The 24,789-nt window shown below is 32.9% G+C and overlaps 5 protein-coding genes and 1 long non-coding RNA gene across 7 annotated transcripts in view; 3 read left to right on the forward strand and 3 right to left on the reverse strand.

The window, feature by feature from the left end:
- LOC9304133 (palmitoyl-protein thioesterase 1) overlaps positions 1-6,572 on the forward strand; it is a 29,241-nt gene extending 22,669 nt beyond the window's left edge. Inside the window, exon 9 of the mRNA XM_021018548.1 lies at positions 6,541-6,572. The gene's annotated coding sequence lies outside the window, so the exon portion shown is untranslated. The remainder of the gene's footprint in view (positions 1-6,540) is intronic.
- Positions 6,244-8,167, forward strand: LOC9304135 (palmitoyl-protein thioesterase 1). The gene is made up of 8 exons (XM_002868017.2): positions 6,244-6,573; positions 6,655-6,739; positions 6,832-7,072; positions 7,153-7,203; positions 7,301-7,339; positions 7,428-7,550; positions 7,636-7,728; positions 7,804-8,167. Exons 1-8 carry the CDS (start codon positions 6,477-6,479, stop codon positions 7,987-7,989), a joined length of 915 nt encoding a protein of 304 aa, XP_002868063.1. The 5' UTR covers positions 6,244-6,476; the 3' UTR covers positions 7,990-8,167.
- A 110-nt stretch (positions 8,168-8,277) lies between these two features.
- LOC9304136 (palmitoyl-protein thioesterase 1) lies at positions 8,278-11,010 on the forward strand. Its single transcript, XM_021018552.1, is given in 9 exon segments — positions 8,278-9,429; positions 9,511-9,595; positions 9,678-9,921; positions 10,017-10,076; positions 10,173-10,211; positions 10,290-10,350; positions 10,353-10,402; positions 10,462-10,560; positions 10,660-11,010. Coding segments are annotated over 9 exon segments (918 nt in total). The 5' UTR covers positions 8,278-9,326; the 3' UTR covers positions 10,837-11,010.
- A 795-nt stretch (positions 11,011-11,805) lies between these two features.
- On the reverse strand, positions 11,806-13,405 carry LOC9304137 (homeobox-leucine zipper protein HAT1). Its single transcript, XM_002870055.2, has 4 exons — positions 12,916-13,405; positions 12,497-12,822; positions 12,333-12,412; positions 11,806-12,234 (listed from the first exon to the last, which is right to left on the reverse strand). Exons 1-4 carry the CDS (start codon positions 13,064-13,066, stop codon positions 11,940-11,942), a joined length of 852 nt encoding a protein of 283 aa, XP_002870101.1. The 5' UTR covers positions 13,067-13,405; the 3' UTR covers positions 11,806-11,939.
- Positions 13,406-16,762: 3,357 nt separating this feature from the next.
- On the reverse strand, positions 16,763-17,400 carry LOC110226044. Its single transcript, XR_002330163.1, has 2 exons — positions 17,311-17,400; positions 16,763-17,108 (listed from the first exon to the last, which is right to left on the reverse strand). It is a non-coding gene; the product is annotated as an uncharacterized LOC110226044 (long non-coding RNA).
- A 5,436-nt stretch (positions 17,401-22,836) lies between these two features.
- On the reverse strand, positions 22,837-24,525 carry LOC9306174. 2 transcript variants are annotated; one of them, XM_021020036.1, is made up of 4 exons: positions 23,733-24,525; positions 23,556-23,627; positions 23,263-23,302; positions 22,837-23,127 (listed from the first exon to the last, which is right to left on the reverse strand). In XM_021020036.1, the coding sequence occupies exons 1-3, from the start codon at positions 24,306-24,308 to the stop codon at positions 23,300-23,302; spliced, it is 651 nt and encodes a 216-aa protein (XP_020875695.1). In that variant the 5' UTR covers positions 24,309-24,525; the 3' UTR covers positions 22,837-23,127; positions 23,263-23,299. The 2 variants fall into 2 exon arrangements, with proteins under 2 accessions (XP_020875695.1, XP_020875694.1); XM_021020035.1 differs by having other exon boundaries at positions 22,837-23,132; positions 23,733-24,524.
- Between the last annotated feature and the right edge of the window lie 264 nt (positions 24,526-24,789).

A 24,789-nucleotide genomic window follows, 5' to 3' on the forward strand; every position in this document is an offset into this window, starting at 1 on the left:
AACATTGATAACCAAAAAAATAGGAGAAAAATAACGATTTTTTATGTCCTAATGAAAGAGCTTTCAATAAATGTAGAAATAATTTGCTGATTGATGACTTTTGCTATAACCATGATAACAAAAAAAAGTGAGCAAAATAGACGTTTTTTCAATGTAATGAAAGAGCTCTTGGTAAACGTAATAATTATTTGTTCATTGATGAGTTTGGCTATAACCATAATAAAAAAAAACAAGAGAGACAAAATTGACGACTTTCTATAGTCGATGGAAGAGATCTTGATAAACGTAGATATCATTTGTTGATTGATGAGTTTGGTTACAACAATGATAAAGAAAAAAATGAGCAAAAGTGACAGTTTTCTCCAGGTTCATGAAAAAGCTTTTGATAAATGTATAAATCTTTTGCAGATGATGAGTTTGGCTATTACCATGATAACAAAAAAAAAAAATAGACAGTTTTCTGTAGTCTAATGAAAGAGCTCTTGGTAAACGTAGAAATCGTTTGCAGATTAAAGAGCTTTGTTATAACCATTATAACGGAAAAATGGGCATAATTGATGGTTTCTTCAATCCGATCAAAGAGATCTTAGTAAATATAGAAATTTTTTGCTGATTGATGAGTTTGGCTAACCATGATAATAAAAAAAAAGGAACAAAGTGACGGTTTTTTGTAACGTAATGAAAGAGGTCTTGATAAACGTAAAAATTATTTGCTCATTAATGAGTTTAGCTATAACCATGATTACAAAAAAGTGAGATAAAATTAACCGGCCTTCTGAAGTCCGATTAATGATATCTTGATTAACGTACAAATCATATGTTGATTTATGAGTTTGGCTATAAAATGATAACAAAAAAAATGAGTAAAATTGACAGTTTTATGCGAGCTCATTAAAAACTCTTGATAAACGTAGAAATCATTTATTGATGATGATTTTGGCTATATCCATGATTAAAAAAAAGCAAAATTAACGGCTTTTCGCAGTCTGATGAAAGAGATCTTTGATAATCGTAAAAATCATTTGATGATTGAAGAGTTTAGCTATAACCATTTTAACAAAAAATGAGCAAAGTTGACGATATTTGACAGTCTGATGAAAGAGCTCTGGATAAACGTAAAAATTATTGGCTGATTGAAGAGTTTTACAATAACCATTATAACGGTAAATTAGCAAACTCAAAAGTTTTCTGCAGCCTAACAAAAGAGCTATTGATTAACTTAGAAGTTTTCTGGTTGATGGTTTGGCTATAGCCATAAAAAAAAATTGGAGCAAAATTGACGGTTTTCTACTGTCTAATGTAAGAGGTTTTGGTAAACGTATAAATTATTTGCTGATTGATGAGTTTGGTTATAACAATGATTACAATAAAAGAGAGCAAAATAGACAGTTTTCTACAGCCTTATGAAAGAGTTATTGATAAATTTAGAAATCATTTGCTGATTGATGAGTCTGACTATAACCATGATAACTAAATAAGAGAACAAAATTGACGGTTTCTTTCAGCCTCATGAAGAAATGTTGATAAGCATAAAAATTATTTTCCGATATATGTGTTTGGCTATAATCATGATTAAAAATAACAAGATGAGCAAAATTGACGGTTTTCTTCAGCTTCATGAAAAAGCTCTTGATAAACGTAGAAATTGTTTGTTGATTGATGAGTTTAGCTATAACATTGATAACCAAAAAAACAGGAGAAAAATAACGATTTTTTATGTCCTGATGAAATAGCTTTCAATAAATGTAGAAATAATTTGCTGATTGATGACTTTTGCTATAACCATGATAACAAAAAAAAGATAGCAAAATAGACGTTTTTTCAACGTAATGAAAGAGCTCTTGGTAAACGTAATAATTATTTGTTTATTGATGAGTTTGGCTATAACCATAATAAAAACAAAAACAAGAGAGACAAAATTGACGACTTTCTATAGTCGATGGAAGAGATCTTGATAAACGTAGATATCATTTGTTGATTGATGAGTTTGGTTACAACAATGATAAAGAAAAAAATGAGCAAAAGTGACAGTTTTCTCCAGGTTCATGAAAAAGCTTTTGATAAATGTATAAATCTTTTGCAGATGATGAGTTTGGCTATTACCATGATAAAAAAAAAAAAATAGACAGTTTTCTGTAGTCTAATGAAAGAGCTCTTGGTAAACGTAGAAATCGTTTGCAGATTAAAGAGCTTTGTTATAACCATTATAACGGAAAAATGGGCATAATTGATGGTTTCTGCAATTCGATCAAAGAGATCTTAATAAATGTAGAAATTTTTTGCTGATTGATGAGTTTGGCTAACCATGATAATAAAAAAAAAAGGAACAAAGTGACGGTTTTTTGTAACGTAATGAAAAAGGTCTTGATAAACGTAAAAATTATTTGCTCATTAATGAGTTTAGCTATAACCATGATTACAAACAAGAGAGATAAAATTAACCGGCCTTCTGAAGTCCGATTAATGATATCTTGATTAACGTACAAATCATATGTTGATTGATGAGTTTGGCTATAAAAATGATAACAAAAAAAATGAGCAAATTGACAGTTTTATGCGAGCTCATGAAAAAACTCTTGATAAACGTAGAAATCATTTATTGATGATGATTTTGGCTATATCCATGATTAAAAAAAAAAGCATGAAAGTTTTCTGCAGCCTAACGAAAGAGCTATTGATTAACTTAGAAATTTGCTGGTTGATGGTTTTGCTATAGCCATAAAAAAAAATATGAGCAAAATTGACGGTTTTCTACTGTCTAATGTAAGAGGTTTTGGTAAACGTATAAATTATTTGCTGATTGATGAGTTTGGTTATAACAATGATAACAATAAAAGAGAGCAAAATAGACAGTTTTCTACGGCATGATGAAAGAGCTATTGATAAATGTATAAATTATTTGCCGATTGATGAGTTTGGCTATAACAATGATAACCAAAAAACAGGAGAAAAATAACGATTTTTTACGTCCTGATGAAAGAGTTTTCAATAAAGGTAAAAATAATTTACTGATTGATGACTTTGGCTATAACCATGATAACAAAAAAAAAGGAGCGAAATTGACGTTTTTTGTAACGTAATGAAAGAGCTCTTGGTAAATATAAAAATGATTTGTTCATTGATGATTTTGGCTATAACCATAATAAAAAACAAGAGAGACAAATCGACAACTTTCTGTAGTCCGATGAATGACATCTTGATAAACCTAGATATCATTTGTTGATTGATGGGTTTGGTTACAACAATGATAAAAAAAAAAATGAGCAAAAGTGATAGTTTTCTGCAGGTTCATGAAAAAGCTTTTGATAAACGTATAAATCTTTTGCAGATGATGAGTTTGGCTATTACCATGATAACAAAAAAAAGAAAAAATTGACGGTTTTCTGCAGTCTAATGAAAGAGCTTTTGGTAAACGTAAAAATAATTTGCTGATTAAAAAGTTTTAGTATGACTTTTATAACGAAAAATGATCAAAATAGAAGATTTTTTGCAGCCTGATGTTAAAGTTATTGATTCGCAGAGAAATCATTTGCTAATTGATGAGTTTGTGGCAATAGCCATGATAACAAAAAAAAAAAATTGACGGTTTTCTTCTGGCTATAACAATTGTAACAATAAAAAAGAACAAAATAGATACTTTTCTATAACCTAATGAAAGATTTCTTGATAAATGTAGAAATTATTTGTTGATTTATGTGTTTGGCTATAACCATGATAACAAAAAAGTGAGCAAAATTGACGGTTTCTTGGAGCCATATGAAAGAATTGTTATTAAACGTAATAATCACTTTCTGATTTATGATTTTGGCTATAACTATAACTAGAAAAAAAAAACAAAAGGAGCAAAGTTGATGGTTTTCTGAAGTCTGATGAAAGAGTTCTTGATAAACGTATAAATCATTTACTGAAGATGAGTTTGGCTATAACAAAGATAACAAAAAAACATGAGTAAAATAACGATTTTCTGGAGTCTAATGAAAGAGCTTTTGATAAATGTAGAAATCATTTGTTGATTGATGAGTTTTTGATAATTATGTTGAATCCGGATCTCAGTATTACCATTGAGATGCTTTGTTGGTAATTACTTTTTTATTTTTTTTGTCGTCCACAATCAAAACTCTAAAATTTTCGACGGAACGTTAACTGATTCTGATGTTATAAACCGGGTGTCAGGAATCCTGAAAACGACGAAGTACCTATCGTCACATGCAAAGAGAATGCTATAAAATGATGACGTTCGTTGTTTTCTTATTGTCTTGAAATTTTTGTTTTTTGTTTTTTTTTTTTATGATTGGCATCTTATTTTCTTACCATTTATAATATTCTTTTATCTCTCATGATTTTACCGTTTATGCACGATAACTTACACCATTTGTATATATTATTACTATGGTGTTGATAATAGAGTGATATATTTTTATCCTTAAATTTCGTTAGTATATATTTCAGTTTAACTGTTGAGATTTAGTTTTTTTTTTTCTAAACTTAATTTATTAATCTTATGGATAAATTCTATATCGTTTAATCAATATTCGTTTTTGTTAATTTTCTGATTTAGTTTTTAATATATATTTTCCATTGTTATGTTCTTTCCAAATAATCGTTAGGTCTACATATACGTATCGCGCGTTTATACCTCATTGGATTGTTTAGCCGAGTAATCTTTTGATATGGGTTCTACAATGATACCTTTTACCTCTGATTCATGTGATGGTGGTTATTTTCATATTGCGTCTCTTAACCCTAACATGGGTGAGTGGTCTGTTTTGGTGAAGATTTGAATTGTTGGTCTGTTTCGCGTGGCTCGGGTAGAGAGCTCAATATGATTTTGGGTGACGAGCATGTTAGTATTTTAATAACTTACCTTCTATACATGTTTTCGATATTAAATTGAATTGTTTTTTTCTTTAACATTTCATTTGCAGTTCACCCAAATTTAAGCCGTTGTTCGTGATGAATTAATTGATAATTATTTTTCAAGATTGATAATCGATGAGTGGGTGAGCATTAAATTTTTTGATGTATCCCGGGTTAACAGCATCTTGAGACCAGTACCGCATAGATTCAAGATTGTGTTTCGTTCGGACACTTTAGTGCAAAGTATTAATATGTGCTCCAGTAGAACCTATTTCAATCTAACTGAGTTTGTGAGTATATTGAGTGGTATTGTTAACCCGAATATTTGCGTTGGTAAGCCTAATTTATGAATTTATTTGTGCTTTTGGAGTTTATTTGCGATTCATGTTCTGACTGTATTATTCATGTGTGTGTTTCATATATGTTATTGGCAAAATTCTCAACGTGAGAGAGTTGGTTTTTGTTCCTTCCATGGAACATTCTCAAGGAGGATATTTTGAGCTGTGCTTTGGTTTACGTGATACTGAGTAAGTCACTATTCTTTTAAAGATTTAAACCAGAATATAATGTCTTATGACTTCTTCAAATCTTAAAATTAAGTGTATCCATCTAGAATGTCGTTTAACATGTGACCTTGCAGTCGAGTTCTATGACTTATGGAAGCAACGTTCACGTAACACAGTGATATGTATTATCAAGTTTGTGAAATTAGAGCTATCACAGGAACATAGGTGGAGATGTACCAATGTTACCGGAAGTACGAGGATTATGTTGAATCCGGATCTCAGTATTACCGACGAGATGCTTTGTTGGTAAGTATTTTTTTTTCCGTTTACAATCAAAACTCTAAAGTTGGCGACTGGACATTCACTGTTTATGGTGTTCTTAATCGGATGTTAGGAATCCTGAAAATGACCAAGTACCGATCATAACACGGAAGGAGAATGCCATGGAGTGATGATGTTCGTTGATTTCTTATTTTGTTGGTGAATGATTTTAAAAGATGATTTATTATTATTTTTTAGCATTTATAATATTATTGAATTTTTTAAATTTCATCATTTTCCATAATTTTATCACACTAAATCCTAAACAATTTACCATATTTTTCTTACACTACCAAGTATCACCTAAACAATCCCTTATTTCACATGATTTTACCATTTATGCAGCATTCTTCCCGCGCATGCGCGCGGGCAATCACCTAGTTTATTAATGAAAACAAAATCTAAAATTCAGAAAGCATAAAACTGGTTTAACAGTTAATCTTTCTTTGGCCTATTTTTACAAGGTTGTGTAGATGTTTTTTTTTAAAAAAAAACTTTCAAATAATTTGTTTTACCTTTCTTTAAATTTTCAAGTCAATGCCGACAAAGAAAGAAAAAACAAAGAATTTCATTTCACAGAAGAAATTTTGGTGAGTATGATCAGTAGATACAAAACACCAACCACCAAGTAATAAATTCTCTTCCATTTTATGACTAAAGCACAAAAAATTAGATAAATCTGTATCAAACGTAAACTTATTGCTTTCTTGCTTCTTGTGGTTCCCCAAAACTCAAAATACTCTTTTTGTGTGTAAACAAAAATAAACGGTACTCTTTCTTCCAAGTGTTACCATGGAGAAGAGTTTCCTAAGATCTACTCTCCTTGTGACATTGACTATCTTCTTCTTCCTTCCAGTTTCAATCTCGGTTCCATTCATTCTCTTTCATGGTGATTAACAATCTTTCTTCTTCTTCCTCCTCTTTCGTTTTTTTTGATCGACACTAGCTAATTCGATATTGATTTATATAGGGATTAGAGATCAATGCTCAAATGGTGGAGTGAGCAGCTTCGTACAGCTCCTTAGCAACCTCTCTAGCTCCCCTGGATCTTGCTTGTACTGACCCAACTCCTTCTTGTTCTTGTTTTATTCTAATCTTGCAAAAAGGTTTATTGTTGTCTCTTTCTTTGTTATGTGTCATCTTGTAGAGAAATAGGAGATGGAGAGCAAGATTCGGTGACTATGCCGCTTACGCAACAAGCAAGTGTAGCGTGTGAGAAAGTTAAACAGATGAAAGAGTTGAGTCAAGGCTACAACATTGTTGCACAGTCTCAAGGAAACTTGGTAGCTAGAGGTCTAATCGAGTTTTGCGACAATGCTCCTCCGGTCTTCAACTATATATCTTTAGGAGGTCCTCACGCTGGCATATCCGATATTCCCAAGTGTAATGTGAGTTCTCTTTCCATTTCAATTTGTCTGTGTGTCTTGATCACAATCACAATAACAACAATGGGGTTCTCTGTTTGAAGTCTACGCTTTGCGAGTTGCTGAAAACAGAGGTCTACACCGACTTCGTACAAGTAAACCTTCTCTCTTCTTCTTCTCTAATCAGGATTCAGAATCTTTGAGCATTACTAATACCCATCATTAATAACAACACCACTAATCAATCTACAGGATCATATTGCTCCAAGTGGTTATATCAAGATCCCTACCGTAAACTCAAACCCTTTTCTTTCTAATCCTCATATCATTTCCTATAAGATGAATACTTCAATTGAGAAAGCATGAAACTGGTTTTCAGGATATAAAAAATTACCTGGAACACTCCAAGTATCTGCCACAGCTCAACAACGAGAGACCTAAAGAAAGGAACGCCACTTTTAAAGACCGGTTCACTAGCTTGCACAACTTGGTCCTTGTCATGGTGCATCTCTTTCTTAAACTAACCAAATCTTGAACAACATTGTTGATTAGCCTCATTAATTTTGTTTTCTTTATTTCCTAAACAGTTTGACGGTGATACAGTAGTGATTCCTAAAGAAAGTTCTTGGTTCGGATATTACCCGGATGGAGCTTCCACACCTCTTTTGTCTCCACAAGAGGTGAAACCTTGATCATCTCCATTTCATTTCTTTGCCTGATCATCAACCACTTGTTTCTAACTTTGTATTCTCCAGACAAAGCTCTATACTGAGGATTGGATTGGTCTGAAAACCTTGAATACTGCCGGAAAAGTTAAGTTTGTCAGTGTCCATGGCGAGCACCTAAGAATAGCGCAAGACGATGTTGTAAAATACGTCGCGCCTTACCTCAAGAACCAGCCTGCGTCTATGAGTGAAGATTTGGAGATACTGCATCTATGAGTGAAAGACTTCATTGTTATGCTCTCTTAGGATTAAATTAAAGGTGAAGAACTTAAGAGGCTACTTCTTCTTAATCATAAATCCAAATAATTTCATCATGTACAACGCTAGAGGCTACTTATTCTTGTTTTTCACGGTACATGAAATTTAGAAAATTCACTCGATCATTTTTATGAAATGAGGAAATTGTGCCTTAATAAATCAACCGAGCAAAACTCCTTGATAATAAGATTCAATCGAGCAAAACAATCTCACATACTTTTTTTAGCATTAACACACACTATCTATATCTCTTTATTCAAGATCAAAAACCTTTAATCACTATGCAGGATCACATTGCTCCTAGTGTAAGTTAGTTACTACGTAACCAATCAAGTCAAAATCGATTAAAACAATGGTTTGGTTTTCTAAGGAACCTTGAAAGACCGATTCACCAACTTACAAAGCTTTTAGTTTTTGTCATGGTATTGGTACTTTACTTCTTTCTTTAATTTTGAAAATCTCGGTTTATCCTAGCTCATTGATATGTCTTTCTTCTTCTTAATTTGTAATCAGTTGCAGAACGATACAATTAACAATGTTACCTAAATATGTACATTATTCACCAGACAAAAAGCTATACTGCAGAATAGAGTAGGTAGGTCTGAGCTCTGAAAGCTGGATGCTGCCGGAGAAGTCCAGTTTGCGAGTATCTTGGGAGAGTTTGTGAAACACGTTGTTCCTACTTAATGCAAGCTGGTCCGTGACGTCTTTAATATTATTAGGGTCAAATCTTCAATCAATTATTAGTTCCAAAGAATGGGTGAACATATCAAACCTATGGAAAAACGTTTTGTCAGATATTAATTTGTGTAGAGCCTACAGTATTTATATACGCACAATAATTTACCTTTTGTGTATATATAAAGGATCGAAACTACTCATACACCTCAAAACTTCTCTAATATCGATCTATTACTCTTCTCCTTTGAATCTTTAAATTCTACAGAGGTATTATATCTTCTCTATTAGTAATTTATACATCAACCATAAACCATACTTATATTGTTTAAACACACAAATAAAAGTTTTTTACACCAGTAAACCCCGTTCTATAACTTATGAAAATCACTGCCGACGAAAATGTTAAAGATATCTATCATTCCCATGAAGAATTTTAGATCAGTAAATATATTGCATACATAGTTCTCTTCCATTTGTGTGTGATAAAAGCACAAAACCATTATATTTCATACGTAAACTTGTTGCATTCCTGCTTCTTGTGGCTCCCCAAATATTAAAACACTCTGTTTTGTGTTTAAGAAAGAATCAACGGTACTCTCCCACTGAGTAGCTCCATGGAGAAGAGTTTCCAACGATCTGCTCTCCTTGTGACTTTGTCTCTCTTCTTCTTCTTCTCCATTCCGGTTTCACTCTCTGTTCCATTCGTTCTGTTTCATGGTTATTAACAATCCTTATTCTTCCTCGTATGTATCTTTTTTTCCCTTTTCTAATCGACACTAATGGATTTGATTGAAACAGGGTTTGGTGGTGAATGCTCAAATAATAAAGTTAGCAACTTAACACAGTTCCTTATCAACCACTCCGGCTACCCTGGAACTTGCGTGTACCGACACAACCCCTTCTTCTTGTTTTATCCTGATCTTGCCAAATGGTTTATAGCTGTATGTTTATGTATCATCTTGTAGAGAAATAGGAAATGGAGTGCAAGATTCCTTGTTCATGCCGCTTAGGCAACAAGCGAGTATAGCTTGTGAGAAAATTAAACAGATGAAGGAGCTGAGTGAAGGTTACAACATTGTTGCAGAGTCTCAAGGAAACTTAGTCGCTAGAGGACTAATCGAGTTTTGCGACAATGCTCCACCAGTCATCAACTATGTCTCCTTAGGAGGACCTCATGCTGGCGTCGCTGCAATCCCCAAGGGGTGTACCGTGAGTTCTCTTCCATTTCTATTTGTCTGTCTGTTTGTGTCAACCACAATCACATTCTTAATCACAATAACAACAATGGGGTTCTCTGTTTACAGTCTCCATTTTGTATGCTCCTGAAGGCAGTGTTTGCAGTGATCTACACCGACCTCGCTCAAGTAAACCTTCTACTCTTCTTTTTTCTCTAATCAGGATTTAAACCTTAAACCATGATAAATACCAATCATTTAACAACACCTATAATGACTCTGCAGGACCATACTGCTCCAAGTGGTTATGTCAAAAAACCTATGGTAAACTGAAACCCTTTTCTTTCTAATCCTCAAATATATGAAATACTTGAATCAACAAAACATTATCTGGTTTTGAAGGAAATAGCAAATTATCTGGAACACTCCAAGTATCTGCCAAAGCTAAACAACGAGAGACCTGGACCACTTTTAAAGACCGTTTCACCAGCTTGCAAAACTTGGTTCTCATCATGGTGCCTCCCTCTCTTTCTGAGACCAATAATCTTTTTCTTTTTTGGCATTTCCTAAACAGTTCAGAAATGATACAATATTGGTTCCAAGAGAAACTTCTTGGTTCGGATATTACCCGGGTGGAGCTTCATCTTCAACACCTGTTTTGCCTCCTTAAAAGGTCAACCAGGCAGAAATCATCTGTCGAATTCAATTTCTTCACCTGATCATATCATCAACCACTGGTTTCTAACTAACTGTATATATATTCTTTCTGCAGACAAAGCTCTATACTGAGGATTGGATTGGTCTGAAAACCTTGGATGATGCTGGAAAAGTGAAGTTTATTAGTGTCCCTTGCGGACACATCGAGATAGCTGAAGAAGACCTTGTTAAATACGTTGTGCCTTACCTCCAGAACGAGTCTACGTTCACTTCTGAACACGAAGCAATGTAGACATTGCAATCGTGAACCCATTTAATAAAAAAGGCCTCATCCGAAAATAAGGTCCTATATCATCAATGTAACATCATCATCTATGTATCAGTGAGATTAAAATAAAAGCTTCATCATTTATCAAAGACTAATTATCATCTTAATACAAAAAAAAAGAACAATTTCATCTCGTTATAAGCTAGAGACTTACTTAACTCGTGCTTTTATCTTATTTTAAACATGAAAAAAATAAAAAAATCAATAAAACTCGATAAGGAAATTGTGATACATAATTTTTGCTTAAGCTTTCTTCAGATCATGCAGAGTGTCCCATTGATGAACGAATTGAATCACATCCGTAATTTCATTGCCTGATATATGTCCGGAGAGTTTCTCTGGTGAAATAGACGACGACAATCACCACCATAATTTGGGCCGCTAAATTCGGCCCATTAAGTGCACACTGTTAAGACCCAATAAGATTGAAGCATTTAAAAGAACAATTTCTTCTTCTTTTTTTGGTTAAAGATTAAAACAATCTTCTCGCTGGCCTAGCTACTCCCTTTGAGATTTTGTGTGGGTAAGAAATAATATCCAACCGTCTAATTTTCAATAACCTGACGGTTCAACTTTTTTTTTTTTTTTTTTTTTTTTTTTTTTTTTTTTTTTTTACGGTTCAACTTTTTGTATATGAAAAAATTATAGAGTATTTAAATCTATTATTCTTTTGATGTTAAAAAAAGAAGAGAAATGTATGAAAAAGATCTAGCTAGTCTAACATCTGAAAATTAAAAAAAGTTTTGTTTTCCTTAAGGTGCTGGCCGCATATACTAAGATCTTGTCAACGTAAAATGAAGATGGATTCATGAAGAGAAGAGCTGACAATGTAGATTGTAGAATGGTTAAGAAGAGCTGAGTTTATCAAAAACAAATAAAAGAAGAGCTGATTTTTCTTTCCTGTTTTTTATAAAAAAAATTGTTATCATCAAGAAGACAAGAATAACTAATTTAATCAGATTAAAGTAAATTTAAAATGAAAAAGGCTTTTAAGGATACATAGCTGAGAGTCAATAATCTAAAAAGTACAATGACCCACATAACAACCCATAGAACCGGCATTAAAGTTAAGACCTAGGACGCATCACATCAAAGGTTGACGGCCCATGGGCCATTTGGAGCCATGGACTCAAAGAGACAGATCGTTGGTTGTGGTTAGATGAGGATGGTCCGGCCACACGTTCGCACGATGGACACATCAAAAGTGTGGTCGGTGGACTCATCTGACCATACAACCGCGGTGAAAGCTTTAATGCTCTTAGTTCCGCCGCCTCTTTCTCGAGCCGCCGATTCTCGTCAGTTAATTTCTCTACACATCTCTTCAAATACTCGCAATCCACTTCGGTTTGCTTCAATTTTGTCCTATTGGACACAAAAAAAATGGATTGTATTGTAAATAAAATGGTTCTTTAGGGGTAAAATAGTCAATTAATATGTAAGACTCTCTAGTTCTCTCTTACCTTGCTCTTCTGTTTTGGAACCACACTTCCACTTGTCTTGCTGTTAAACCTAGCTTCTTAGCCAAAGCCAGCTTCTGCTTCTGTTGATTTACCATAAAGCCCTTGTTAAAACAGAGTATTTACATTAATACTTTCACGCTCTAAGAAATGGATGAATGACTTACGGGATTGAGAGTATTGTGCTCTTTGAAAGTGTCTTCAAGAACTGCGGATTGATCTTTGGATAGCCTGAGCTTCTTCCGACAAGTCTCACCTCCGTAATCTTCTTCTTCATCGGAGGTTCCACGTGAGGAAGATCTATCAAGAGTGATGTCGAGGTCATCTCCGGCACCACCACCGGAGGTTCCTTCTCTCTCACTCCTCCTCTTGCCGCTCACGGTGCTCGAGATCGTACTGTTTGGAGATGAAACTCCTGTCTCCTCCTCCAAATCCACCGTCGTTGGCAAGCTGTTCACGTCGATTTTCCTAAGAGACTGTTGCTTTTGATGATCTGAAAAATGATAAAAATTAAAGGGTTATTTCAAGATCTGTTTTGTTTCTTGATGAAAAAGGTTGTTAATACTTTGTAGAAGAAGAAACGTACCTGAGGAAGAAACAAAAGTTTGGTTCCATGGAAACATCTGGAGATTGGACATTGATGAAGAAGTGGGTTTTAGATTTAGCTGAAGAGGATGGTGGTTTTGTGCAAATCCCAAGCGAAGACTTAAACCCAGATCCTCTTTTCCCATCATCATGATATACTCTCTTGGTTTTGAATGAGAATGATTTGATCTTTATCGGTAGAGATGACAAGAGAAACCTTGATCTAAAGCTGATTTTTCCTCTAAAGATCTATTTTTTATGAGTGGTGGTAAGTGTATAGAGGACAAGAGAAACCTTCTTTTAGGGTTCTTATAGAAAGAGAGATGTGAAATGTGAAATGAAAAGAGAAAGAGAGGATTAATATAGGAAGTGAATGATATGAGATGTTGTCAGGTTGGCCAATTATAATCTATAATGCCCTTTTGAAAACTCAATTATTATTATATCCCCAACTTGTTCCCTCTTTGTCTTCTCCTTTCTCTTTTTTTTTTTCTTTTTCTTTTCCTTCTTCTTCTTTTACTATTATAGTAATAAATAGTATAAGTCCTCTCTTTTGCTAACTTTCCCATAACCTCAAAGTACTTCTATATATGTATGGAATCCAAAGCTATTTTTCAAATTTAAAATTTAAATTCATATTTTCCATCTCTACTCTATTTCTTGCAAATTTGTGGACTAGGAAAAAATAAACTCTAGAATGCAAATCCATAATGACATTTATTTAGCGATAATAAGTACATAAAACTATAAACGTAATCAACTAAATAACGAATCAAGTTTTAATTATATACCTTCACATATGAAGTAACTCATGTCATGTCTTGCATATATTAGATGTACGCAGGCTTATGTTTTAATAATATCCGAGTAATTTTATTATTGCGCTAATTTGATACCATTTCGATATATATAGACGTTAGTTAAAAAGAAAAGAATTTTAGTAGGATTTATTAGTAAGAGTTGTAAATTGCTAAGTTTGTCTAACTATTATTAAACCAAAAAATCTAATATCAATAATCTCTTCCGACCATGCCAAAAAAAAATGAAGATGTGATTAGATGATTTTATTAGAGTAATTTTTTTTTTTTTTTACTTTTAAGTTCAGCTGAATAATTACTCTACTTTAAAGAAATAAACGTGAACATTTTTAGTTTTTCACTCCACCTAAAATTGGTAGTAAATTTTTCAGTTCATTTTCTCTTTCATTTTTATTTACTCTCAAATTTTACCAATCATTGGTGCAAGAACTTGTTAAGAAAAACAAAAACAAAACAACTCAATCAGTCAAGATCACACACGGATGAGAACAGAGATCGAAGAAATAGTTGGCAATTAATTGTTGAAAAAAAAATGGACTAATAAATCAAGTGGTTGGTACAAAACACAATCCACATGAATCTGAGCTCCTTCAAAGTTGTGGGCCAATCAACTGTTGTGATCCAATCATATCCATGTGGGATGTGGGATCTATCATTACAATAACACCATTTTTATTACATATGAATCCAATATTCATTGGGAAAAATGTCGTTAAAATCCCCAACTTATTCAAAACATTGATTTAAATCCTCAACTCATGACGAAACAAAATAAATATCAAACTTATGTTGACTTTCCAAATAAATATTAAACTTATGTTGATTTTCCAAATAAACACCAAACTTTCATTGACTTTTTAAATAAATATCAAACTTCCGTTGACGTGACCATATTAGGTACGACGTTAAGTGGGTTACTAAATCCTCAACTCATGACAAAACGAAATAAATATCAAACATATGTTGACTTTCCAAATAAATATCAAACTTATGTTGACTTTCCAAATAAATATCAAACTTCCGTTGACCTGGCCATATTAGGTATGACGTTAAGTGAGTTAATAGATCTCGTTAACGGAGGTAATTTTCTGTTAACATATATGTTAATTGATAACAACATTGTTTCATATAACAACAAAACGACGTCGTTTTGTCGTAACGATTGAATTAAATCCCTAAAGTCAATCTTAGATCCTCAAATCGAGCAAAATCCCTAACCCTAAATAGAGTATGATTTGAAACTCGGGATTTTATTGAACAGTTAACACAAAACAACGTCGTTTTATGTTTAGAAGGAATACTTGTTAGTGTTTTGATCAACAAACGAACTCTGTTTTAACAGAGTATGAAGAACAAAACCAAAATGAAAAATAAAGTATGAAGAAACTTGATCTTTATTTGATAAGAGAAAATGTATTACACACAATGATGTTATTGAGTTTGACTCGATCTACTTATACAACACGAAACAACGTATACGTACATGTGTTAATCGAAAAGACATAACTTTACGAACAGACACAACTATACGTACGTACATTCGTGACTCTTACGTAAATAACTAACTTATATGAATACGACTTTACGTAAATAACAGACACAACAATACTGTCATTTTTAATTAGCAGGTCTGTTAACAGAAAATTAATCCCGTTAACATTGTCTGTTAACTCACTTAACGTCATGCCTAATATGACCAAGTCAATGAAAGTTTGGTGTTTATTTGGAAAGTCAACATAAGTTTAATATTTATTTAGAAAGTCAACATAAGTTTAATATTTATTTCGTTTTATCGTGAGTTGAGGATTTAAATCAACGTTTTGAATAAGTTGAGGATTTTAATGACATTTTTCCCTATCTTCAGTTCAAACTTTTTAACTTTCTAATCAGAATTACAGAATTTTGAAGTATATATAAATCGTGTTTTACAAAATGGTGTTCTTGAAAACAAAATTTACAATTAGATTTATTTTGGATTGCTGCTAATCAGAATCATTTTTGTTTATTATTGACAAAAAAAAAAAATGTATATAAACTGCCGAAAGATGATGATCTAATAAATAAGTCTCAAATAGTTTTGGGCTCAAGAGAGAACATGGGCAGGTGGGTCATGGTCACGTGACAACAAGGGACCCGAAAACACTCGACCCGGCCGTGCGTTTTATTTTGTTTCCTCACGCGCCGACATCTTATCATTTGCACCCACGCGCCTTCATCATTTTCGCTTCGTCGTAATCATTATACGCATGATTTTTCAAATGAAATAACTCCTTCTCATTAATGATCTAAACTCTGCTCGAATTTTATACTAATAGAAAAAACATATATTCGAATTTATCAGAAATTATTTTTAAAAAATTACTAGTAGTTTATGCGTTCTAAACGAAAACATGAAATATCTACTTAGAAGCTCTATTTGAAAATGTTATTGGATTTGAACACTCACGAGTAAACGGAAAGAAAAATTGTAGAATTAATATTTCTACTTCTTCTTTTTTTTTTTTTAAATAGAAAAGATTCGACACCCGAACATCATTTGAAGGTAAGAAGTCATGACGTGTCACTCTTTAAAGTATCAAGCACTACTTGGTAGAAAAGGTATTTTTTCCTCTTTCGAAATCTAAGAGCATGATTATAGGTAGTCTCTTAGAAATTAATCTTAGCAATATTTAAGTAATAAATTTGTAAAAGTGATAGTTAAGAGATTGTATTTTTGGGTTAAGATTTTGTGTGTGTTTAATGGTAGGCTCTTAACATATGGTTCTTAGAAAAAAAATAGTAATATAAAAATAAAATAAAATTAACAATTTTATGTTTAGAAAACTTAATAATCGTTGCAAATTAAAATTTTAAATCATACATGATATGGTTTTGGTTTTGTGGAGAAAAGGAAGATATGGTTTTGGTTTATGTGTGTTTGGTTTTGTGGAGAAAAAGAAGATATGTGACAAAATAATTGGTGTTTGGTGTATTGGCACAAAGATATACAAGAGATTCATAATTACTGTTTTGTGTATTGGGACAAAGAAATAAAAGAAACAAAGTGAATTTTGGTGTAATTGGTGTTTAAAGAGTTCATAATCACATCAAACACTATTGTCTAAACATAGTATTTCAAGACTATAATAAGACATCAAAAGCGATTTGCCTTTATGATTTCATTATTGACTCCCACTTCTTTTTTTGTTTCTAAACGATTCATATGACTAGTAACTAAAAATTAGCACGAAAGTCATTTGCAGTTTGTGGAATAACACACTATATGGAACTCTTTCATGACATGACATGTATAAACCACCGTATTCTTCTCCATCTGATTCCTCTGCAACTACTTCCTTCCTCTTCTCCTCTCCCTTGGCAGCCCTTGAACAAATTCCTGCAACTTCTGTCTTTGAATACCACGCCGTAACATATGCTCAAATCATTTATAATACCAATCATTGATCCATCACCCAAAACTTACTTGAACAGAGATTTGTTTCCCTAAAACTGAAGACTTTTCATAAGAACACTGTTACAGTTTACATACATGTTTATATTCAGAGACATGATTGATCAACAAAGTGAAGAACTCTTACCTAAGATCCAATTTCGTATCTCCCACCATTCTGCAAAGTCATTTCATACACCTGAGAAGATTTTCCATTTCTCAATCTCCCACCATTAACACGATTCTCAATCCTCCTCTTACCTCCTTCTTCACCTCTCTCTATCCCCATGACACCAAATCTATTCCTCACCCTACGACCACGTAGCTTCTTCCCAATTTCTTCATCTTTTACCTCACTCACTTCACCATCAGAATCACCATCAACAACAGAGGTTGATGATAATCTACCATAAGGTTTGACACTATGAACAACACCTTTAGGAAAAAACCTAGCAGAAGGCAAATCATCAACACTCTCAAACAATTGAGGACCATCTCTATCAGTCCATAGATCAAACTATGAACCCTAATCGAGAATTAAGATGATATATAACGATCAAACTCATATATTGGTCTCCGATCAACGATTAACCAAATCAAATTCAAAGAACAGAGACTAAATTGGGATGGAACGATACAAATCGAAGAAACTGAAATAGAACCCAGAAATTTACCTTGATCACTAATTCACGATTGTGAGATTGATTTTAAGATTTTGAGAAACTGGAAACTGAATTGTGAAGAAGAAGAGGTCAATCGCGAAATCTCCTCCAAGCCAGAGAGGAGAAACGTGAAAGAGAGAAAGAGAGAGGAGGAGAAGAGAGAAAATCTTGAGCTTCTTTATTTTTTTCCGTTTCAACTTGACACGTGGTCGTCTCTTAGGATGTGTTTTGACTCTTATATAAGAAATGTTCCTTAACTTAAATCAATATCTATCATTTAATTTAAATCAAATTAAACCTAAGAATCATCTAAGAATTGCTTAAGAGCTCTGCGTTAAAAATGCTCTAATGCATATCAGCGTATACATATTCTTTTCTTTGAATGCCAAAAACAAAACATTATATTTAATCGGGAGAAATCATGGATTTTCAAAACTAATTGATAATAAGTATGTTGGTTTATTTATATCTAGCTCTTGTATACTAATACTTTAAGCCTTTAGTCTTGTCTACACTTTCCACTATGAATTTTTTAACACATGTAGTCACAGTAAATATACGTATAAAGCAAATGAAGATCCACATATAAAAACTTTAATAATACAAGTCGTATTTTCTAATGTTGTAATCATTTGAGGCGTATATATGTTTTGCTTTTATAGTAGGACTAATAATTATGAATTTAGTTAGTTATATTTGATTCGTAGCTTAATTATTCTCTACAGAATTGGCTGTAGGTTAATGTCATCATTGGGGAACTTTAAATGTTTGGACCTAACTTCCCCATTATATAGTCGAATATTATATATTCTCTAGTACATGTAATAATTCGAATGTTTAAACACTTCAAAGAAAATACTCATTGACATCGACATAATGAAGAAAGAGGCCGAAGCAATCAAACGAATGATAATTTGAATTTGACGTTTCATAACAAAGTTAAATGTTTGATTCTTGATCACTATTTTAACGCATCAAATGTTGTGAATTTATATGCATAATTATTGAGATTCTAGTACCATCATGATTACTCTTAACAAATGGTTTTGGGAATCTATGTTTTTAATTGTTTTTTTAAAATAGTTGGTGTACAAAATGAAGCTTCAAGGAATGCTTGTAATTGAGAAAAAATGAGAAAAAGGACCAACTTGGCTCGTGCGATATATCCTCCCATGTGGAACCGACGTGGCGCACACATTCCTAAGAGACCACACCACCCATGACAGCAAAGCACACGTGTGCTCGTGTCCACCCACACGTGCATGCATTCCTGGTCAAAATATTCCTATGTTCTTGGTTGTCCTCAGTCAATGGTCAAACTTCTATAATTTGAGTAAAATAGGAAGAAGTAGCCAACTCTCTCATTAGAAGAATGTGGCTTCTTCTCTTTGGGATTTTCAAAGATGGCTTAATTTAATTCTTTTTTACTAATGGTTACGGTTTATTAACCACCGGTTACGGTTATAAATTTTTTCTAACTGTAATCTTAACCACTATATATACGGTTAAAACGGTTACGGTTAAATACGGTTACGGTTACAACGGTTACGGTTAAATACGATTACGATTATTTAATTATTACGATACAGTTAATATCAAAAACAAAAGCTTGGATTTTTTTAAACATTTAGAATAAAAAATTTAATGATGATATATCAAATAATATTTATTTTATAGTATATAATATATGTGATTATATGCTTATAATATTTATAGTTAATTAGCTATTTTGTTTAGTTAAGTAAACTAATGAATAACTAAATAATTGGTCATAATTATAATGATTGAGTTATTGTCTTATTGTTCTATTCCAAACAATACTATAGAAAGGAAGTAGTGAGAATTAAGAAACGAGTGCCTGAGTATAAATAATAACTATGTAAACTATTTATGATTTGATTTATGAAAAATGAGTAATGGAGTAATGGAGTGGATTAAATTTAATAGTGGAATAATTATGTATTTAAGGTTTTAATTGCACGGTTAATTATGCGGTTAACCGTACGGTTAACTAACGGTTTTGATACGTTAACGGTTAATTAACGGTTACGGTTAATATATTTTTTAACCGTACCTAATCTATTTTTACGGTTAACGGTTACTGTTTTTAACCGTTTTATACGGTTACGGTTGAAAAATTGTCCGCTTACGGTCCGAAATACGGTTACAGTTAGCTTTTGGTCATGCCTAGGTTTCAGGTTCAGCCCCTTGGACTGGTTGATAAGCCACTAAGTAGTACTCCCTCTGTTCTTAGTTATTTGATGTTTTGAGTTTTTTACTTGTTCCACCAAGATTGATGTTTTGTAAAAACATCATCATTGTTTTTGTTTGTGACCAATAGAGAAATGTGAAAAGTAAAACTAATATTATTAAACTAAGAAAATAATAATTAAAAATATAAAAGTTATTTTTTCTTAAATTGTGTGTAAAATTCAAAACATCATTCTTTGAAAAACAGAGGAAGTAAATTACGAATTATTATGTATAAATTATTTACCTTTGCCATCAAAAAATAAAAAATATTTACTTTATACATAGTAGTAATTAGTCGTACATTTAGAGGATATTGATTTTGCACGTTTACTTTAACATTTGAGATATTTGAACCTCTCTTTTTCACTCAAATAATTTAATTAGTTGGTTAAGAAACTAAAGAAAGAAAAAGTCACCTGCAAAAAAAAATGTAACACTGACTTTCGAATATATCCAGACATAAATTTTGATTAATGAAGCCATCTAATATTTCTTCAGTTTCGTTCGTTTTGGATCTATAAGATTTGAATATTGGCTAGGCCAAAAAGTGGAATATTTCTGAATCATGTTCTCTAAAAACATTTAACAAAAAATAAAACATGTTCTCTAAAAACATATGTTATATGTTTTTCTACTTCTTACATATTTTAATTCTTCTATATATATGGCGGTGAGCTGGTGGTCATGTGGATTCATCGGTTAACCAAAAATCGTTTTGGAATATTTTCGGTTGTAATGCTAGACACGTGCACTAATATGTACGGACTCATTTAACTACTTTAAATTAATACTCCCATATAACGAATCTTAACATGACAACGTTGCTTTAAAATATTTACATTCAAGGTAAAAATGAAGTCTACTAGTTTATCTCTCCCTATGTATGCAAATATTTGATGTACCGTTTTATGGAGAAATTACAGTTACATGATTTGAAAATGGCCACACAATAAATCATTCTAAAAGTGAAATAAAGTAAAACCAAACCCATGAATTTATGCTTCTTATTAATAGTAACTTACATGCAGAGTAACATACAAAACAATTCTACATTTTTTTACGTATTAATCTTTTGTAGATTTCCACTATTTATGTGTTGTCATTACATATGTTCTTCCTCTAGTTAATAATTGACAACAAAACCATTGTTCGGCCAATCCTATCTTTTGTTGTCATTACATAACTTTGAATCGGGGCCGCCTAGTTCTCGAAGACGTGAAACTATATTATGGCTTGAGCCTTGAGATACGTCGGAAATAATTTGGATATTTTAGTAGAAACGAAGGGTAATCATGGAATTTAGCTTTAGACCCTAATTTTCCACTGGGTGACAGGGTAAGGAATCATTTTTTTTGTGCCATTGTGTGTGGTTGGTCGTTGAAGGTTTACATCTCAAGTACAACGAGGACTGTGTATGACGTGGATAAAGCAATTAATGGCACATGATATATTACCAATCACATCATTTAATTTATTAGTATCATCATCATCATTGTACAGTATTATCTTACATTCTTAATGTTAAGTTAAGAAAAGTAATATAATCGTTAATTTCTATCACAATTAGCAATCTCTATGTAAAAGACAAGCATACATAAAATGATACAAATAAATGGACATGCGATCACCTTCTGTTTGTTTTTTTTGGTTTGGATTCAATTACGTTTGAACTTTGATATCACTTTAAAAAAATAAAAAAAAAATTAAAGATTGAAACTGTATATGATACTTTTGTGGGTGTGTGTGATGTAATCGGTGAAAGTGGTTCTCGAATGAATTGGCTTTTTAGAAACAAGAGGAGCCCACTGAGAATGATACTCTTCATTGATTATTCGGCAAAGAACTACATGTAATAATGATTAAGTTTTTGAGTCGGAACTAATTTTTTAATTTTCTTAAAAAGAAACAATTAAAACCGACAAACTGACCATTTGGCTTCGCTGTAGAAGAGCATAAATGGTGAGAGTCAAATGATTGTGGACTAGAATCATTACGTGATGAAACATAAAAGGCCTAAGATAACCAATGATAATATGCCCTAACCCCTAAATAATAATTCCCATTATAGTAATAATGAGAAGAGTTCATAATTAATGGAACAAACCTTCTTCAAAGTAAGCACGCTCTTGTAAATATAATACTACTAAACACAAGAAATCACATTTCCTAATTAAAAAAGATAGAGAAGTCATAAGTGGTGTATAGGGCCTTTAAGATTTGAAATACTGAATGTTAGCCCATTTAGCTTATTGGGGTTTAGGTACTCCATTCTCATATTAGGACTTCAAGGCTTGAAATGCAAATTTATCACATGCATATGAACAGTGAGCAATTTTCTTTTTGCAGATTTTTTTGGTTGTTGTTAAGTGGGTATGCAGATTTTTTGTACACAGAGGAAACAACTGTGATTAATATAACCTGCGAAAAAGCAAATACTACTACAACCTCTTGAACTATAACTATTTTTAGCCGTGGGGTCATTTTTTTATTTTACAAATTGAATGATTATGAAAATATATAATCTGCATACCCACAGATTTTAGTTAGATAAAATGTTGAAAACAGTTTCATCATTTTATTTTGCTACATGATCGATCGATCAGAGCTGTTCCTCTTCAACAATGTTACTTATCGGAGCCATTAAATAAGTTTGTACTTCAAACAAACTTGTATGGATCTTAATACACTTTCTAACTATGTGTTAATAAGTGGTATAAATGGTTTAATAAATCATTTTCTGTGCTAATAAGAGTTATAAATGGTTTAACAAACTCACTTTTTAACATAGATTATGTTGTTTTGCTCTACCATTATATTAAACTTCGACGCATCTTACTAACCGATTTTCTGCATTTCATCATCAGTAACTCAAAAACAAACCCCTCTCGCTCTCTTTTCTTTATATATCTATAATTATATGAACTTACCGATATTTACTTATAATTTAGTTACTACTAAGTTTGATATGAGACAAGAACATGTCTCTTGATATATCTCCTTCCTATCTTCTACTGTGGTGTATCTGGATTCTTGATCACCAGCATACCTATCTACCCTGCAACAAACCAGAAACAATGTCCCAACTACTTAAGCACAAACCTCAAAATGATCAAGCAATGCTATAACAAAAAAAACGCCACCATATCCATGAAAATGATAAGTTTCAATTAGGAAGATGACTTCACCTTTTTCCTTCACCAAAAGACTCCTTTGCATCGATCATCACTGCAAAAGGAATACAATCGCTGTTACGGGTACTGTATCATTGAAGCAGTAGTACCATTAGATTATGTAAAGCTAATTAGCTCCCCAAATGTATCTTTGTACGCAACATAGTACGAAAATTGATATATCTTCTGTAATAGCACTAAAGGTCTGGACTTTAGTCCATTTCACACTAGCTACCGATCAATGTAGCAAAAGGGTAGGTTGATCCACGCTTTAATCGAGCAAGTAAGTGAAATTGATCAAAGCTAACCTTAGCCGGAGAAGTGGATACTCTGAAGCAATCAGCATTCATCCCAACGAGACACAATCCAGGGAAAATGACCTACAATGGCAGACATATGAATTGCCAAGAAATGTAGAGACAAAAAAAAAGTAATCTCGTTCGAAATTCTCTGTGAGGCAATTCGTCGAACACCTGGTGACTTACATCGAGATATTTCTGCAAAGCTTTTGCCCTCTTTCTTGGCCGGCGAGATGGCCTGTTCCCACTCATGCTGAACAAATCTTCTTCGATCTCGTCTCGTGAAAGAGCAACCCAAAGCCTGCGATTCTCGTTCGCTACCTCACCACCGCCTAATCCGGGAGATTCCGCCGGGATTCCTCTCTGCCTGTTCGATTTCGGCTCCATTCCTCCGCTTGATTTCTGATTCTTCACCTCCGAACCCCCTCCTCCTCCTCCGCCACCGCACACCTCCGCCGCTAATACGCCGTTTCCTTTCTTCAAACCACCAAAAGCCTTTCTCGGACGAAGATTCCAAGTCCTCTTCGCTTCCTCCTCCTCCGTTTCTTCTCTCTCCTTCACCGACACCGGAACTTCCTCTCTCGTCGGAGAAATCTCATCGGATTTCAGCTTCTTCAAGTAATCGTGCTCTGATGACGGAGCAAAGGAGGAGAAAGAGAGACGCGGCTGACGACTTGACCGTGACGCCACGACACGGTTAGAAACAGCCACCGTCTCCGCCGATTGAGAAGCAGACCTCTCCGACTTGGAATTAGCAGACATTGGGATGAGATTATACCGAAACCTATTCACCTGAGAGATGATCAAAAACCCTAGAAAGCAAAAAGCAGAGAGGAGAGAGAGACAGAGAGAGATGAAGAAGATTTACGGAAGCTGATGCATGCGTAAGTTTCTAATTATGTTTTATTTGTTTTTCTTTGATTCTTCTTTCTTTACAAGTCTTTCTTCTCTGAATTTAATTGTTGTTATTGGACTTTTTCTTACCCATTTTTCAAGTATTCTTAGACTTCCAATTTACCAAATTTATAAAATATAATATTTATACGTGAATGCTAGGACAAATAAATTATGAAAAAAACAAAAACAAAGAGAATTAATCGAATTTTCAGTGAGTATTATTATTTTTTGTTATTAGAACGGTGGAATTAATCAAATTTAAAAAATCCTTTTATAGGCTTAAAGATTAATCAAATCAAATCAAAGTTGCCATGCCATGCCACTTAGAACCCATTTTGTTATTATT

Source organism: Arabidopsis lyrata, assembly GCF_000004255.2.
Source record: "Arabidopsis lyrata subsp. lyrata unplaced genomic scaffold ARALYscaffold_7, whole genome shotgun sequence".
In the NCBI taxonomy this organism is placed as follows: Eukaryota; Viridiplantae; Streptophyta; class Magnoliopsida; order Brassicales; family Brassicaceae; genus Arabidopsis; species Arabidopsis lyrata.

Bases quoted from the DNA above. Each gene is read 5' to 3' on its own strand.
- LOC9304135 (XM_002868017.2), top strand. From the start codon at position 6,477: ATGGAGAAGAGTTTCCTAAGATCTACTCTCCTTGTGACATTGACTATC. The intron at 7,204-7,300 runs GTAAACCTTCTC...ATCAATCTACAG, and splicing joins TCTACACCGACTTCGTACAA to GATCATATTGCTCCAAGTGG. The intron at 7,340-7,427 runs GTAAACTCAAAC...ACTGGTTTTCAG, and splicing joins GTTATATCAAGATCCCTACC to GATATAAAAAATTACCTGGA.
- LOC9304137 (XM_002870055.2), bottom strand. From the start codon at position 13,066: ATGATGATGGGAAAAGAGGATCTGGGTTTAAGTCTTCGCTTGGGATTT. The intron at 12,413-12,496 runs GTAAGTCATTCA...GTAAATCAACAG, and splicing joins AGCACAATACTCTCAATCCC to AAGCAGAAGCTGGCTTTGGC. The intron at 12,235-12,332 runs GTAAGAGAGAAC...TGTGTCCAATAG, and splicing joins TTCCAAAACAGAAGAGCAAG to GACAAAATTGAAGCAAACCG.
- LOC9306174 (XM_021020036.1), bottom strand. From the start codon at position 24,308: ATGTCTGCTAATTCCAAGTCGGAGAGGTCTGCTTCTCAATCGGCGGAG. The intron at 23,628-23,732 runs GTAAGTCACCAG...CTGCCATTGTAG, and splicing joins CTTTGCAGAAATATCTCGAT to GTCATTTTCCCTGGATTGTG.